Raw genomic sequence first — 17,783 nt, forward strand, 5'->3', positions numbered from 1 at the left:
TGACCGCCGGTTCCCTTCCCCGGCGGTAGCCGAGATGCTTTTTTTTTTAATCTTCCCGTTTTGCAAGCCATGGGACCATGAGGCCGCTGTCTCCCTCTTGATGATCTCTGCAGAGAGCAAGCCAAACCCAGGGAGGACCGCACCCCTTCTTCCTAACGGCGGGAGCGCTGTGGGTTTCATTGCGTCTCCAGGAAAGCGGACCTGGGAGCCGCTGGCGGAAAAAAATCATCTTTAATTATTTCTAAAAACTGTAGGCATGCGCGTTCCAGCTGATAATTCATGCTTTGTGCAGCATTTAGACACATTCCTAAAGAGCATTCGTAGGAGATGAGGTGCCTTTTCCTTTTTTTTTTTCCTTTCATGTCACCCTGTAGGAAGCTCCATGCCTTGCCCCCTGGACACCAGACAGCCATCAGCCCTGCCAAACTTGTCCTGGGGAAGCCGAGGGGAAGCTGCGCAGCGTGAAGAAAGTTCGCAGAGGCTCCTCCTGGCCCTGCGGGGTTTCTCATGCCAGCAGTGCATCGGCTCCCTCGGTCCTTGCCTCACGATAGCCGGGTGTGTAGGCAGCGCGCTCATTTGTGTTTATCCATATTGGAGCTTGGGGGTCTAAACGGGTCCAGGCCCTGCTGTCCTACCCTTCCAGCCCAGCTTCCTGGTTGATACTGAACTGCTTCAAAGGAGGCCTACTTCTTGTTGCCCATTCCATGCTGTGTTCACATGGACTCTGTGGCAGGGGTTTGGATGTTTTCTGTCATTGAATAAAACTTTTCACTTTGGAATATGTTTTCTACTCTCTGCTAGCTCACGTAAGTCCTGCAGCAACTGTGAGGTAGGCCCATTTTACAGATGGAAAAAGTGAGGCACGGAGTAGTTGCCCAAGGTCCCAAAGTCAAGTTTCTGAAGCATTATAATTAAAGTGTTGAGTGAACACTACAATAAGACTGAAGCACATTGAGAATCTAGTTCTGGCCAGGCATGGTGGCTCAGCCTGTAGTCCCAGCACTTTGGGAGACCCAGGCGAGAGGATTGCCTGAACCGGGAGGTTCGAGACCAGCCTGGGCAACTTGGAGAGACCTTGTCTCTACAATAAATCACGAAAACTAGCCGGGCATGGCGGTGTGCATCTGTAGTTCCAGCTACTTGGAAGGCTAAGGCAGAAGGATCGCCTGAGCCCAGCAGGTCAGCGTGACACTGCACTCTAGCCTGGCGACAAAGAGTGAGAATCCAACTCAAAAAAAAAAAAAAAAAAATCCACTTGTGCTTTTCTTTTCCCACTTAGCCATGCTTTTGGGGGCTTACAAACCAATTCTTGCAAAGCTTACTACTCTACCCTGTCCTTTCATAAACCAGAGCCTAGCCTCTGATATCAGAAATCATTCATTTCTCTTGATGTAGAAAGATGAAGGTGTTATCCTGAGTGGCAGGACAAAATAAAACCACAAGACCAGAGTGCATTTATGGATAAATATATTAGCAAATAAATACGTTTCTCAACATAGTGCCTGATTCAAGCGTCTTTCTGTCTGGTTCAGATATAAATATCCATGTGGGTGCCTAGGTGCTAGTCTCCCCCTGATTTTGAGGGAGGAAGGTTCCCAAGTGGGATCCTGTGCCCACTTTGCCCCCACATTCACATTCCAAATGGGATAACACCTGAGGGGCCAGCTATGGTGAGGCTGCCCCGGGATGAATGTCACCCTAAGGAGGCCTCTCAGCCCTTGCCCACTCGGTATAAGCTGCCCAGGCCAGATTTCCTGCCTCAACTCCACTCTCGCAGGCACACTTTCCTGGGGGTCTCTGGCCTGTTAGGCATATACTGGGGAGCTAGGCCTCTGGCCCTGCAAACTCAAGGGTCATACTTTGCTTCTCCTTTATTCCCCTGCTCCCCATCCCTGCTCTGAGACAAAACTTCTCCCAGAGAATAACTCTTTGTTGTTCCTGCTCAGCTTAAGCCTGCCTTTTCTACTTTCATTCCATCCTTCCTCTTCCCAGATGAAGGCCCGCAGAAATTCTTTGCTTTGGGACTTGAAGACAGGAGATCTTCAAGGAAGTTTTTCCTCCCCAGAATCCCTACTCCCATCCACCAGAAGAACTGGGACTGCTGGAGTGACAAGGGCACAGCTGTGCCCATCTCATGGATAGAACTCTACACTGTATTGGGAACACCCTTTTTTTTAGTGCTCAGGGCTCACCTATGTTCCTGGTCCTTTTGGCAAAGAAGAAAAATGGTAGAGCTGGGTTTAACCTGATATAGCAGCTTACCATGGAGGGGCCAAAGCTGGTGTGCAGAACTCACCCAGGAAGGAGGTGATAAGGGGTCACACATTCCACTGAGCCCACTGGCTGGTACGAACATGAGATCTGGGGCAAGAGAGACCTAGTAGGGCTGGGGAAAGGAGCAGCACCTTTGTAACACCTAGCTACCCATACCTAACTTTCTCCCCTCCAAACATTTAGCCACAGGCAGTGGCTGGTTGCCTGGCTAGACATGGACTTGCTGCACTGCTGATGTATTCTGCAGACAAGGTCCGGAGCTGGAGCAGGAAATAGCACCTCCAGCACCCCCACCATCACTGCTTCTCTTCCAGAGCTTCCAGGAAGTGTGGAAAAAGAGAGATGTTTGCTGACGTCCTTTCTTCTCCCAGGAGCAGGACTCTGTGCCAGGTAGGGCCCAAAGTCATCTGGAGCATATTCTTGGTTGGAGCCAGGCCTGACGTCTCATACTGCCTGTTCACATAGCTCCTCGAGTTCCTCCTCCGAGTCTGTATTTAGAGACGGGAGAAAAAAGGTCATTGAGGGTTGGGCCAGGCTCCTTCTCCCTCCTGCTTAAGAGTATGGCTGGGAGGGGAGGAGGGAGGGGGAGCAGGGAAAGTGTCTGGAAAGGGTGATCAGATTGAAAGTGGAGTGGGGCCCCTGTTGGGACAACGGGGAGAGAAAAACAAATCTAGAGAAAGAGAAACATATATAGCAACCAGTGTGTTATCAATGCTTAGTATTCATTCATTCACCCAATAAATATTTATTAAGCATTGTGAGTTTGGTCTGCTACCATGTGCCAAATTAGAAGACCAGAAAGAATAAGCAGGGACCTGATAATCTCATAGGAGACTCAAAGGTGTGCCTGCAAATGGCTATAGTGCCAGTGGGACAGGACAGAGGTTATAAGAGATGCATCAAGGATGTGGGGAGACCATGTCCAAGTGCAGCAATCAGGAAAGGCTTCCTGGAAGTAGGGTTAAATGAGCTGGGCCTGCAGGAATAGGTACAAATTGGATTTATGGGAATAGGGAAGGCAGGAGGATATTCTGGGCTGTAGGAACTACATGGAGTTTTTTACCCAGTTTGGCTAAAGCACAGAGCCAGGGAAGGGGAAGGAAGAGAATAGAAAATAAGGTTGGGAACAAAGACGGGGGCAGGCTGGTACTGGAGCCAGCAGATTGGATGTTTCCTTACTATGGACAAACAGAACATCTGAAGGTTTCTGGACAGTTTATTTTAAGGCAGATGGCCCTGGCATCTGCATGGAGGGTAGCTGTGGGGGGGTGCAGTGCTGCACAACTCCATGAGACACAACACTGATGGGCAGCATCCACCTTCATGGCACGGTGAGACAGAAGGGAAGAGTTAGGAGGCTGCTGCGTGGATCCTTAGGCTGTCCCTGACACTGGCAGGCTGTCCGACCTGGACTTGAGGAGGATATGATAAAGCTAGCAGAGATACAGTTCATTGAAACTGGCACTGCTGGGATGTGAGGAGCTGGGAACAGGGAGGCGCTGAAACGAGTTCTGAGTTTGGGAGAAAAGGGAAGTGGTGGTCTGGCACGGGCAGCACTGAAAGTACACACATGACAAGGTCCAGACGGAATCACAAACACATGGCCAAAGTTTGCATTACACAGCTCTACAAAAGCCATCATCCTCTGAACTGTAGCTATCTGCATCCCTGGCTTCGCATGGGCCTGGATGTCCTGGTTGGCAAGTTCCATGCCCTCAGACCCTAACCTGGGACTAGCACAAAACAAGCATACAGTCACAAGGAAAAAGGGAGGGAGGGAGGAAAAGAGTGAATGAATGAATCATAGAAGCTCTCAGATCCTGCCTGTAGGATTCCTAGACTGTGAGATCTTATATTTCAGGACCTTTGGGTCCTCTCTTGGGGTGGAAGGGTTCTCCTAGCAATGGAGGTAGACAAACAGCCATGTCATCCACAAAATGGGAGGAGCTGGGGAAGAGTGGGAAGGGAAAGCTCTGGAAGGGGAAGGGAGCATTTAGACAAATAAACACTAAGTTAAAGTTGAGAGTTTACATTCTCACCCATTGTTTATCATCCAGGGATGCAATGAGTCCTCAAGAAAATGAGGTTGGTCTTATTAACATGGGTGCTTGGAAGAGAAGTCTTACTTGTTCCTTTACCACAGGGGCAGAGGAAGAAAAACCTAAGGATCCACAGGGTTGCCTAGAACCACCTGTGGTTTCTTTTTTTTTTTCTTTCTGTCATTCACATGGTTCTCATATAGCCTATTGTTATGGTTATCTGTAATTATTTCTCCTAAAAAGATCATGCTTTCCCCAAGGAACACTTCATGGCCTTCTTTGTATTTAGAGCTAATAGTGAGCTGGGAGCATTGGTTGTGCCAATTATTAAAACAGTGGAACACCTCTGTTTGAGCTGCTGCTCATGTGCCTTTCTGGTGCCTCAGCCATACCAGCACCTCTCTCCAGGGTAACACTGGGTGGAGCTGGGGTGCTCCAGTGCTCTAGCCAATGTGTTATGCTGTGCTGGCGGCTCGATATTTAGAATATCACCTCTGCTGTATCCTTCTCAGCTTCCATCAACCCCTTGCTGGCCAACTTCACCTCCTGCAATGTTCAACTCTAGTCTCCTCTCCCCACCACACCTGCTACCCCTGAAAACTCACCAGGCTGGGCTGGCAGCACCTGGCAGTGTAGATGAGGGCATGGTCTGCCCTCCGGGGTGTCAGAACTCCATTCAGAAGGCCCCTCCCCAGGTGGGTGTGGCCCCAGGGGCCGGCGTGGAGTCAGACACAACCACACTGTCTGTGAACTGGAGTAACAGGGACCTGGGGTTTCTGGTAGCAGCCTCCTGTCCAGGCCTGGAGGTCCAAAGATCAATGGGTGGGCCTCTGAGGACCAAGGATATGCCAGGTTAGGGCTGTAATGAGGGAAAATCTGGCAAGTTGGGTGCACAGTGGAGTCCTGGGTCCGAGAAGCTGAGGTGGGCTCTGAGGGACCCCCCCGCCGTTTTCTCTGTGGGTGTCGGACAGAGAGGCTAGATTTCTGCATGTTGAAGAGACCACTGGTACTAGGACAGGGGCTGGAGGCTTCAGCTGGCCCAGGGGCTGGCTCAGGGAGGGCCCTGGGTCGTTGTGGGTTGGGCAGCTGCCCTGAAGGTGCTGCCGGGATGGATCTGGCAACTTGGTGATCAGGAGGAGGAGGCTCCGGCTGGGGTTGTGTCTGAGGAACAGCAGGCCTGGAATGGGGGACACCGGTTTCTGGGCCAGGCTTCCTGCCATGCCACTGAAACCGCTTTTTATAGTGGTGATGCCGGTGGCGGTGGTAGTGGATGTGGCTGGAAACCTGGGTTTCCCCTGTGGGCACCACTGAGTCCAAGGAACGGGGCCGAGAGGCCACGCTAGGCTGCATGTCCACTGCTTTGGGATCCCCTTCAGGGCTGCAGTACACCAAGGGGTCAAAGTCACTGCTCAGGGAGCTGCGGAAGGTAGAACTGCTACCATGGATGCCCTGCAGGCTGACGTCTGTGCAGTTGACCACAGAGTCACTGGAAGAGCCGTGACAGGGTCCTGAGCTGGAGTCACTGGCTGGCCCATCTGCCAGGTATCCACTGCGTTCCGTGCAATAGCTTTCTCCAGACCCACTGCTGTCATGAGGCCTGGCCCGACGCAGGGGCACTGGGCAGGTAGCAGGGTGTTGTGAGGTGCATCGGAGGTGGCCCAGTCCCCAGCCCTGTGCGTAGGGGTGCTGGGCCACTGCCAGACGCTGTTGCTGGCCTGTAGCCCGGGCATGTGCAGCTCTTGGGGGGCGGTGATGCCGAGGGTCTGAGCCTGGATCCTGGGATGGCAGGAAGGGACTAGGTCGTGGGGGCCGAGCCACAGTACTCCGGGAAGGGCCCAGCAAGTAGGCAGCAGGGAGGTGGTAGTGGGCATGGCCAGGATGCTGGCGAATGAGATGGAGTCTCCGACCTGGTTCTTGGTAAGATCGAGAAGGCTCCAGGGACTGGGAAAATGAATCTCCCTCTGGGAAAAAAGAACAAAGAGCACAGGTATTTGACTCCATAAACCTATGGAGAATGCATTCAGAAAGGTGTGACTGTCACTAACCTATTTGACCCTGCATAGCCTGTGAACTCAGAGTTTGGGGGGACCAAGAACATCCCTCACTGCCTGTGCTGTGGGACTTCTGGTTCCCACCAGTCCACTTGTCTGCCCTGGGAGTCCCACTGGGCATGCTGATCCCTGCTTCTCCCACCAGCCACTTGGGGCTCCTTCACCCAGGGCCACTACTAACACATTGGCACCTTTAGGTGAATCAGAAAAGGGCTCTCTGAAGATAATTATTTCACTTTCATCTTTTAGAAAACTGTCATAATATATTGATTCTGATACAGTAGGATGCCTTATTGCTAGAAAATTGAAATAATTAATATATAAATCACCCAGATTTATAGAATCAACAAGGTTGTTACAAAATATAAATATTTTTAAGATAATAAAGATGTCTACATCATAACTGGCCCTCTCCTCAGGTGAGATGCCCCGAGCAGCACAAAGCCTAAATGACTACTGTGGCAGTTCTGTTTCCCTCTCAGCTTCAAGACAGAGGCTCCTTCCCAAAATGAATCCACATTCTAGACCCATCTGCCTGCACTCAGGGGAGCCCTTGGCCCACTTCCTACCTATGATGTTGAACATGCAGAGGGGGCAAGTCCGATGCTGATGTAGCCAGGGGTCCACGCAGGTACGATGGAACTCATGGAGGCAGGAAATGACCCGTAGCTCCTGGAAAAAAATGGGTCCAAAGGTTTCCACAGCTGCCGGAATGGCCAGGAGCTGGGACATCCCCAACTCCTTTGGGCCTCTCCTTCTTGACTCACTTGCAAAAGTCCTCACAGTACAATAGAAAAGCTGTGCGTTCTGGTATCAGGTAGGCCTGGATACTGTTTTCTGCTGTACAACGAGGATAAAAAGCTAACCTACCCGCCTTTCACTGCCATGGGGCGAAAATAAGATAATACATCTAAAGCACCACCACAGCCTGGCACATGGATGCACTCTCAACAAACAGTAGTGTTCTTCACTGGAAGACCAGAAAGTGACCAAACCTCAGGTGGTACCCTACCTCTGCCCCACAGGATACACAGGACACAGATGTAGCCAGGGCACCAGTCCACCCTCGCCCCAGCTTCAATCTCCCTCCTCGATCTGGTCACGGAAGTGAATCACAGGGCCTGCTTACCTGCCCCTCAGAGAACTCCTCCAGGCAGATGGCACACACAGGAGCTGAGCTGCAGCTGCTACCTGAGTCTGGCCACTCACCCCGGGCCCTACTGCAGCTGGCCTGGTACCTCCTGGTGGCCAGCTGGCTGATGGCCCAGGCCGTTCGCCGCTGAAGGGGATCCTGGGAAAAACAAGCAGGGTTCAGAATGGGGGGGCATGGGGTCCCCTTCTCTGTCCTCTGGACATCAGCTTGGCCTCAGTTCCCAGTCACCCAGTTAGGCCTCATGGCCAATTGCCCACCCCTGGGAGTTTGTCCCCTTGGAGCTCATATGTGGCTCTGCCAAGCAGGCCAAGCCCTCCCAACCCACCTACCTGCTCACACTGTCGACTTTTGTCCCCTTGATGGCCCAGAAGAGAAACTTTTTACCCAAGTGCTACTGAGTATCCCAACTTGGATATCCAACAGGCGTGTCAAACTTGACATGTGCCAAACTGAACTTGTAATCCTATTAACCATCCTCAATCACAAACCTGACTTCCCCGAGTCTTCCCCATTTCAGTAAGTGGCAAGTCCGTTCTTTTAATTGCCGAGACCATTGATTTTGACTCCTCTCTCTCACATCCCACAATCAACTCATTAGTAAACCCAGTGGCTTTGCCTTCAACAAAAACCTGGAACCTAACAACTCCTCACCATTTTCATGGCCACCTTCCTAATCTAAGCCACTAGTACTGTCACCCAGATTCCTGTAATAGCTTCTTAGCTGGTTTCTGTGTCCAGCCTTACTTCCCTGGAGTCTACTCTCATTAAAGCAGCAAGAGTGATCAGGTTAAAGCTCAAGTCAGATCATGGTGCTACTTCCCTCAGAACACTGCAGGAGCTCCCATTTCACCCAGAGTAAAACACAAATGACCTTAACAGGCCAATACGACTGTGTCCTCTTCCACCTCCTCCACCCCTGCCCCACTCACAGTCTTCATGCTGTTCCTCAGCCATGCCTGGCACCCTCGGCCTCAAGGCCTTTGCCCCTTACTCTTCTCTCTGCCTCAATCACTTTCTCCTCACAGACCTGCGTGGATGACCCTCACACTCAGTTAGGGTCATTGCTGTAATGTTGTCTTCCCAATGTGGCCTTCCCTGGACTTGCTTTCAAAGCGAACCCCGTCTCCTTTCATTCCCTTTCTCCTTTGCTATTTTATTTTTCTCTGTAGCACATAACACCTGTTATGCTAAAATATTACCTGTTTTACTTATGTATGTTGTTTATTGTCTGTCTTTTCCCACTAGAATGGAAGCTCCTTGAGGACAGGGATTTTTCGTCATTTTGTTCACTGCACTATCCCCAACACCTGGCCCTGGAGCTCTGTATATTTGTTGAATAAATGAATGAATGAATGAGCAATATGGGGAGAGGCTGCTGGAAATCAACAAAGACAGATACTAGGGTATTTAGATGTCAACTGCTTCATGGGCACAGAGGTGCCTGTCTTCCTCACGTTCTCCTTCCTGCTCCCCACCCACCTCACATACACACGCCCACCTCCACCAGAGAGCCCACAGCACTCACCGGTCTACTGTGGCGGGGGCGGCACCGGATGCGCAGCACCGAAGCCAGAATGACCACAAAGATGGTGCCCACCACTGTCAGCAGGATCCACACATCATAATCAGGCTAGGGGAATGACAGAGAGGGAAAGGGTCACACTTCTGGAGGGAGCTGGGCCAACACGGGAGGAAACACAGGAGCCCAGGAGACAGACAGCTAGAGGCTCCCTTGAGTCTTCCACCTGGGGGGTGAACAGGATGAACCTGGAAGTGGGATTTGGTGGGCCCTCTCTAGCCAAGGGTGCTCACAGAGAGGGTCCTCCAGATGCCAGCTATGAGAAGTACCATCTGAAAACCTGCATGCTTGGGAGAAGGAGAAAGGGACCCCACTGCAAGGTGGGCAATACTTGCCAGTGAGCAGCTTGGTGAGGTTCCTAGCAAGTGGAGAATTGGGTGAGGGGGACAGAAGGTGAGGGGGCCGGAGGCCAGACTTTCATTCCAGCTCTGCTATTCCATGCCATGAAACCACAGAGCTAAAAACAGCTTTAGAACTCATCTGCCCCAACCTGTCATCCTGCAGATGAGACCCAGTGAGGGGGAAAACTTGCCCAGAGGCACACAGCTGATGAATGAAGTTGGCCTAGAGGGTTTCTAGAATCCCTTTCCGGGAGTCTAAGGGCTTTTTGTGGGAGTGGCCACAGGACAAGTAGGGGGGGGGTGCTGGTTATAGAGGTCTGGTGTGCTTACCCAGGCCGGGGACTCCTTCAGCTCAATCCTCACATGGGCTTTTCGGTTCTTGTACACAAACTCCATCAGCTTCTCTGCGTCACGACCCCAGATCAACACCACTGGCCACGTCAGCCCCAGCGGCTGCTGCAGCTGCAGGAGGGAAAGTGCCCAGAGAGCTGCAGTAACTTCTCCATCCCCTGAGAACCTCACCTTATGCCATCCAGCCCCTCCTCGAACACTCACTATCCCTGGGTACCTGCTCAGCAGCAGCTCGATCCTCAGTGATGTCAAAGAGGACAGCACTAGCTCCTCGCTCACCCGCCATCCGGGCCTGCAGGGGCACATAGCACAGGTTGGGCTGGATTCAGAGAAGGACACAGCCATCCACGGCCCAGCCTCACCCCTCACACATGCATCCCTTCCCACTGCTGCGCAGTTTCACGTATATATGCAAGGGGTCAGTGGATCTAGGACCCCCTTTCTGCCCCCTGAACTCACCCAGGTCCCACTGCCTTCGAAGGATAACATTGTCTTTCCTTCTATAACGGATCAAACCCTTAACAGGGGTTTACTGGGTGCCAAGTGGTGGACCTGGTTCTAAGGCTAAGTAAGGACCACTGTCAGGGTTCAATCAAGCGGAGGATGAGAGAAGACAGGAAGAGTGGTACACAGCTCCTTCAGATGAGCTGGGTTTTCCAGGGCCTGGCCCTGCCTGTGCAAGGAGACTGCAGGGCATCCCCCCAGCTGAAGCAAAGCTCCAAGAACCTGGAGTAGTGCCCTCACCCAGAGTGTCCGTGGCAAAGCCCAGCCTCAAGCCATCTCTTCTTGCCACATTCTGGTTTGCCAATTCTTTCTCTGGCTCCAGTTCAAGGACTTGGAGGAGTCCCTGGCCAGTGCTTTATGCCTTCACCCTCTCTCTTGGCATGCATTAGAGACTCGAGTGGGGAGCGACTGTTCCCACAAGAGGCTGTTCTCACAAGGATACAACATGCACATGTGTTCATGTGTGTTCACCAAGGGCTCCAAGAGCCACCCAGGCAGAACAAAAAGCAGGACTCTAGGAGTATGTGTGGGGGTAAGAGAAGGGAGATAAGTGCTAAGGGTGGGGTGGAGGCAAAACGGCCAACAGACAGCAGATGCCTGAAGGAGCTGCCCCCGAATTCAGTGCTGGGCCTCCTCACCTAGCGCAGCGCTCTTCAGCCTTCCTCCCTAGAGCAAAGGCTTCTCTGCTGAGGGCATCAAACTGTGGCCTCACACCCCTGGGCTCCCTGCTGAGTCTCTGGAGTCTTCCTGCAGGCAGTGAAGGAGTTAACTCTTCTGCAAGTAGTAGTGGCAGCAAGAGGAGCCAGTGCTGGGACTTACTCACACACTCAGCACTTTGATCTCTGCTTGTCTTCCTAGGGAGAGCCTGTCGGGGCAGGTCTCCTGCCAGGCAGGCTGGGAGCAGCTCCTTGTTCCTGCTCCCGGCTCCCCAGGCAATGGCAGGGCCCAAGGGGCCCCTCAGAACCACTGCCTGCAGGCAAGGGAGCTGGAGGGGCTGGTGGAGACACTCACATGGAGACCCGTTTTGGTCTGGAGGGTAACTTCCCTCTTCCTTCCTTTCCTCCACCTGCACCCAGGCCCAGCCTAGGCCCAGCCAGGTTTACCAGGTGAAATGACTGGAATTCACAGGACTCCAGAATGGAATTGCTGAGGACATTGAGAGGTCGTAGTTGCATCCTCCCACTACCTGCTTCCTCCCAGGAAGCCCACCCCCTCAGGCTACTCCAGGCAGGTAGAAGATCCCCAAGTTTTCAGAGCCCCTTCGGCAAGGACATGGGCAAAGTGCCAAGGGCACAAGAATCCCTGGTAGGGGAATCCTACTGGTAATCTCCCATTTCAAGGAGTGGGACAGGCCACCCTGGTAGTCATGGAATTGAGACTCCCAGGCCTCAGGTTTCCCAACTCTGAAACAGGACCCTGGACCCAGACTGGCCAGGAAGAGCATGAGGGAGGGCAAAGACTCCCTTCTTTGGAGATTTGCTTACTTCCTAACCCCTCACCCTTTGAAGAATTGGGATAGGAAAGGTGGAAAGCAATTACTGTGACATTCAAACACCCTAGTCTATTACAGCCCATAATTACAAAGTTGTAAAAGTGATCAAAGAGCCCAGAGCATTGGCCAATGGGGGGGGGCACGACGACAGGACGACAAACAGGACTTTCAGGTAGTGGGTTCCTGTGCCCAGAGTTCTAGGAATAAAAAGCAAGCTCTGGGGACAGATGGTGGCCCAATCTAGGTCGGACTTCAGCCTCCAAAGTACCTGTTCTTAACTATCAGGTAGTGGTCTCCATGGTAAGAGAGGCAGGGCTTACACTCATCTGCTCTTCCTGTCTGCCTGTACCCAAGAAAGTAAGTGGGAGGCAGAAAGAGGCCCCAGGACAAGACTGGACTTTGGAAAGACAACCCAGAGACCTCTTTGGAAGCTCCAGAGTCAGCCAGTAAGTCTGCTGTGGTCTGTAGCAGCAGGAGCCATCACAGAGAGAGCACTGAGAGTGAACTGGGATTCTGCCTGTCGCTCGCGGGACTCACTGGTCAGCAGCTGCACTTCTTTGGACCTTAGATTTTCCTCTCTAGACCACAGTCTCCGTCTATTCTCTACTCATCAAAAATTGAAGCCAGGCTTGGTGGCTCAGCCTGTAATACCAGCACTCTGGGAGGCTGAGGTGAGTGGATTGCCTGAGCCTGCGGGTTCGAGACCCGCCTGGGCAGCGAGACCTCATCTCTAGAATAAATCAAAAAATCAGCCAGGCGTGGTAGTGCACGCCTGTAATTCTGGCTACTGGGAAGGCTGAGGCGGAAGGATCGCCGGAGCCCAGCAGGTCGAGGCTGCGGTGGCCGGGAGTGGCCGCTGCACTCCAGTCTGGGCGACAGAGTGAGACTCCAACTCAAAAAAAAAAAAAAACAATGAGCACCAACTGTGCCCAGGACACCAAGCCAGGGAAGGCCAGGCCCTCCAGAATGACTTATAATCTAGTTGTGGAGACAAGGCACATACAAAAAAATACAATGCTGAGAACAACATTCTAGAGCACAAATAAATGGAATAGCCCAGGAGCTTCTAAGTCTTTTTCCATTTCAGAATGCTCTTCCCTCCACTATCCCCTCCACCAACACTACATCCAACACAAATCCTCAATATACAAAACAGATAAAAGTGAGGCAGCTTACTTTGAGGTAGGGGTGAGGTCAGGAGGACCCTCAGCCTCTGCCTCCCCCAAAGCACCTCCACAAAACCTAGACTTAGCAGAATATGGTGTTGAAGGCATGGGCAGAGACCCTACCTGCTGGAGGTGTCCCTGAGGGAGAGATTTCTACTCCTACCAGGCTGGCTAAGCTGGTTGGGTCAATCAGGAAAGAGTCAGTAGAAAACATGCGATTCATCTGGGTTTGAAAGCAAGGGCAAAAGGAAGGAGGAGGAGGAGAAGGGATATAATCTTTATAGAGATCCACTCTGCCCAGACTCCCTAGGTTTGTATCCTGGCTCTGCTACCAATTCTTAGCTGTGAGACTTTGGGCAAGTCACTTAACTATTCTGTGTGTCAGTTTTCCTTTCTGTAAACTGAGACAAGAGGGCTATTGTGAGAACTACATAAATTAATCCATGTAAAGCGCTTGTAATAGTGCCTGGCACATAGTAAATAAGTATCTACTAGCCGGGCTCGGTGGCTCAGCCTGTAATCCCGCACTTTGGGAAGCTGAGGTGAGTGGATTGCCTGAGCCCACAGGTTTGAGACCCACCTGGGCAACTTGGCAAACTTCTTCTCTAAAATAAATCAAAAAATTAGCTGGGCATGGTAGCGCGCGCCTGTAGTTCCAGCTACTTAAAGTGGAAGGCTGAAGCGGAAGGATTGCCGGAGCCCAGCAGGTCGAGGCTGTGGTGGCCGGGAGCAGCCACTGCACTCCAGTCTGGGTGACAGAGTGAGACTCCAACTCAAAAAACAAAAAGTATCTACTTATTTACTTAATACTTCTTCCTTAAGTATTAGTTATTATTATATGAACAATTACTATGTGCTTTGTATATATTATTTCATTTACTGCTCACAACTCTACAAGACAGTCATCAGCTCCACTTCAGAGTTGAGGAAACTGAGGCTCAGAAAGACTGAATAACTTGCCCAAGGACACCTCTGATAAGCAGTGGAGGCAGGATTTGCACCCAGGACTTCAGCCTCCAGAGTAGCTGTTCTTAACTACCAAGTAGTGGTCTCCATGGTAAGAGAGGCAGGGCTTATACCCATCTGCTTATCTCCAGATCTAGCTCCTTCTAACAGGCAAAAGGCTACAACACTAGACCAGGCATGAGGTGATAAGGTTCTGGTTTTTCACAAGGATGGTTGTGAACTACTAATAAAGAAACAGAAACCAATCTGGGTGACTGAGGAGGGGTGGAGCGGGTAGTGGGGGTGGTGACAAGAACAGAAGAGTCCAGGACAATTACAGTGACGGTTTCAGAGAGGAACAAGAGACAACAAATGGAAGAACAAAACTCCAACCTTGTTAACTATAAATGCATGGAATGCCAATGCCAATGATGACATTAATGAAAATTGCAATCATTTACTGAGTGGTTACCATGTGCTTAGCACAGAGCTAAGAGCTTCCATCGGTACTGTCTCATTAAATCCTTATAACTACTTATGACATGAGTCCCATTATTATTGCTCTTTTACAGATGGGGAAACAGAGGCTCAGAGAGGTGAGCTAAAGTGTTCAGGTCACACTGAGGGGCACTGGAGGAACCTGGCTTCAAGCCCATGGCTATATGGTTTGAGAGCCTCAGCTCTGTCAATGGTGACAGCGCCACAGACACCAACAGGAAAAGCCAAGGCAGAGCTGCGTGGGGTTCATAGTTTTCAAACTTTTCCTCCCCTAAGACTCCATCTTTTCCTACAAATCCTATGAGCCATAATTTTTAAAATATATGTTCTACCAAACTAACTCCGTTTATTAGGTACAATTTACTTTCCTATGAGATAGCTTACATTAACATGTTGAACTAATAGAATTCTAGCCAGAAACAATATCAAGTATTTGAGTTAAGCCTACAGGACTCCTGAAATATTGAAGGTAGCTCAAAGACCCATGTTACTATTCTCACCAACCTCCTCTGAGCCAGGGAGTCACCAGTAGCACCTACTTGGTCAGGTCAAAGAATGAGAGTTGAGGGAAGTCTTAGACCTGACCAACTGGAAGTCACTGGTGAGCCTGATGCTAGAGCAATTCCCACAGAGTGATGGGGGAGAAGCCAGCCAAGGAGAAGCCAAGGAGTGTGTGCAGGGGGAGGAGACAAGGGCGTGGTCACAGGGCAGTGCCCAAGGTACTTCTTGTAAATCCTTAATGTTTTTTTTTAATTCTTCTGTTTGTTTTAGCTCAGGCACTATTTGGCATTCGACATATATTATTTTCATCCTCACAATAATCATGGGGGTAGGAAATAAAAGCCCCATTTTATGGTGATGGAAATGAAGGCCCAGCAAGGTTAAGTAGCTCAAAGGGCACTGACTACATGCTTCTTGCTTTACAGTGTCTGTGTACACATCTCTCCCACAGGAATATGGTCCTCCAGATGTCAAGAAGAAAACCTCTTATGTGAGTGCACCCTTACTGTCTGCCAAGTGTTCACAGATATGTGAAATCATGCTCTGCTTTAAAAGAACAGCAGTAGCTTTAGGAGACTTGGGTGGGAGGATTGCTTGAGACCAGGAGTTCAAGATCAGCCTGGACAATATAGAGAGAATTTGCCTCTAAAATTTTTTTAAAAAATTAACCAGGCATTGTGGTGTGTGCACCTCTAGTCCCAGCTACTTGAGAGGCTGAGGCAGGGGGATTTGCTTGGAGATAGAGGCTGCAGTGAGCTATGATCACACCACTGCTGTACAGTCTGGGTGACAGAGACTCTGTTTCTAAAATAAGTAAACAAAAGAACAGCAGAAACTCTGGGTAGCAGAATTCTAGATATTTCTATGAGCTTATTTATACTTTTCCATAACATTTCCAGAATACACATACACTGCTTTTATAATAAGAAAAAAATCAGAGTTTCTCTGAACACTTCTTCCTTCTCTCTCTCTTTCTCTCTCTCTCTCTCTCTCTCTCACACACACACACACACACACACACACACACACACACACACACACACGGTCTAATGCAGAATAGGCACTGTGAACTTGTTTACCAAATGCCCATATTGTGTTAAGCAAGGAAAATGAAATCTCCAGAGCAGAGCAGCTTCAGTCTCATAAAATCCTGCTGTTATTAAGGACCCTCACAATAACATGCTCCAGGTCCTCCAAGTGTGTCCTGGGCCCCAGCTTCCCACTGCTCCTGGACTGCCCTTTTGTATCAGCACAGCCTAGCCAGGAAGGTATCTTCACTTTCATTCAGAATCCTGCCCACATCCCTACCCCCCATGGGATGAGAAAAGAACCCAAGCTGTTTTCTTGAGGCCCACGGGAGGACCAGGAGATCTGCAAAGGAGTACGATGAGCCAGCACGAAGGTTGGGAGTGTTACTCTTCTCTCTTACCAGCCCAGGGAGCACACCCTTCTGTGCTACACACAATCTAGCCACACTCCACACATACGTTCACTTTTCCCAACCAAAACAGGAGGCAACAGAAAGATTAAAAACCTACATTTGAAGCCAGGCTCAGTGGCTCAGCCTGTAATCCCAGCACTTCGGGAGTCTGAGGTGAGTGGATTGCCTGAGCCCGCGGGTTCGAGACCCACCTGGGCAACTTGGTGAGACCTCATCTCTACAATAAAATCAAAAATTAGCTGGGTGTGGTAGCGCATGCCTGTAGTTCTAGCTACTTGGAAGGTTGAGGCGGGAGGATCACCAGAGCCCAGCAGGTCGAGGTTGCAGTGGCCGGGAGCAGCCACTGCACTCCAGTCTGGGTGACAGAGTGAGACTCCAACTCAAAACAAAAAAACAAAAAAATAAAAAAAACCTACATTTGAGATATAGACAGGGCTGGGTTTAAATCTCAGCTCCATCTTTTCCTGATTGTGCCATACTGTTGTTACTTAATTTTTCCGATGCTCACTTGCCTCATATGTCAAATGGAAAATAATAATCTCTATTTTTCCTGATTGTTGTGAAAAGTAGATGAGATAATATATACAAAGAATCTGCCCCATATCTACCTGGCAAGCACACAGAAAACAGTAACTGCTGGTCTTAGTTAAAGCAGCAGTCACAAAAGCAAAGGCTTATAAGCCCTACTAGGTAGCGGCCAGAATGGAGAGCAGCAAAGGAGAGGCCACAGCCGTGGGAAGGGGTAGCTCCAGTCCAGTGTCACCAGTCATGGCCTGCGGAGACATAGGACAAGTGCTGCCAGAGCTTCTGAGCTTTCTCCCAGAGAAGCTGAAAATCTGGATTTTTGTATAAACAGTTTCAATTTTTAAATGTGGCAATTAACTTACATTTTGAAAAGTCATGGCGAGGGCTAAATACAATCCATCTGCATGTCAAACCCAGTATACATACAACCAACTTGCAATCTCAGAGGAAAAGTGCAAACTTTAAAGTAGGGGGAAGCCGGGCTTGGTGGCTCAGCCTGTAATCCCACACTTTGGGAGACTGACGTGAGTGGATTGCCTGAGCCCGCGGGTTCGAGACCTGCCTGGGCAACTTGGTGAGACCTCATCTCTACAATAAATAAAAAATTAGCCGGGCATGGTAGTGCATGCCTGTAGTTCCAGCTACTTAAAGTGGAAGGCTGAGGTTGAAGGATTGCCGGAGCCCAGCAGGTCAAGGCTGCAGTGGCCAGGAGCGGCCACTGCACTCCAGTCTGGGTGACCGAGTGAGACTCCAACTCAAAAAAAAAAAAAAAAAAAAAAAGTAGGGGCAATGGCTTCTCATTTCTGCTGTTCTTGCATAATGCTCAGTGAATATTTCTGAAAGATGGTCAAACCTTTCAACCGACCCCCCACACCTCCCTTTTTTTGAGCTGGGGGTCTCATTCTGTCACCCAGGTTCTGTCT

At 50.4% G+C, this 17,783-nt stretch overlaps 2 protein-coding genes across 4 annotated transcripts in view; both read right to left on the reverse strand.

Annotated features, from left to right (window-relative positions):
• The window catches only part of SUPT4H1 (SPT4 homolog, DSIF elongation factor subunit), a 15,110-nt gene extending 7,820 nt beyond the window's left edge, over positions 1 to 7,290 (reverse strand). Inside the window, exon 1 of the mRNA XM_021712148.1 lies at positions 7,287 to 7,290. The gene's annotated coding sequence lies outside the window, so the exon portion shown is untranslated. The remainder of the gene's footprint in view (positions 1 to 7,286) is intronic.
• Positions 1,451 to 17,783, reverse strand: part of RNF43 (ring finger protein 43) — a 63,594-nt gene continuing 47,261 nt past the window's right edge. For all 3 annotated transcript variants that reach the window (XM_008057673.2, XM_008057672.2, XM_008057676.2), the window contains 7 exons: positions 10,006 to 10,080; positions 9,768 to 9,899; positions 9,043 to 9,147; positions 7,494 to 7,655; positions 6,934 to 7,036; positions 4,919 to 6,274; positions 1,451 to 2,762 (listed from right to left, as the gene is read on the reverse strand). In XM_008057673.2, coding sequence (XP_008055864.1) covers positions 2,719 to 2,762; positions 4,919 to 6,274; positions 6,934 to 7,036; positions 7,494 to 7,655; positions 9,043 to 9,147; positions 9,768 to 9,899; positions 10,006 to 10,080 — 1,977 coding nt within the window. In that variant the 3' untranslated portion in view covers positions 1,451 to 2,718. The remainder of the gene's footprint in view (positions 2,763 to 4,918; positions 6,275 to 6,933; positions 7,037 to 7,493; positions 7,656 to 9,042; positions 9,148 to 9,767; positions 9,900 to 10,005; positions 10,081 to 17,783) is intronic.

This window comes from Carlito syrichta, unplaced genomic scaffold (assembly GCF_000164805.1).
Source record: "Carlito syrichta isolate Samal-C Ts95f unplaced genomic scaffold, Tarsius_syrichta-2.0.1 Scaffold303105, whole genome shotgun sequence".
Taxonomy (NCBI): domain Eukaryota; kingdom Metazoa; phylum Chordata; class Mammalia; order Primates; family Tarsiidae; genus Carlito; species Carlito syrichta.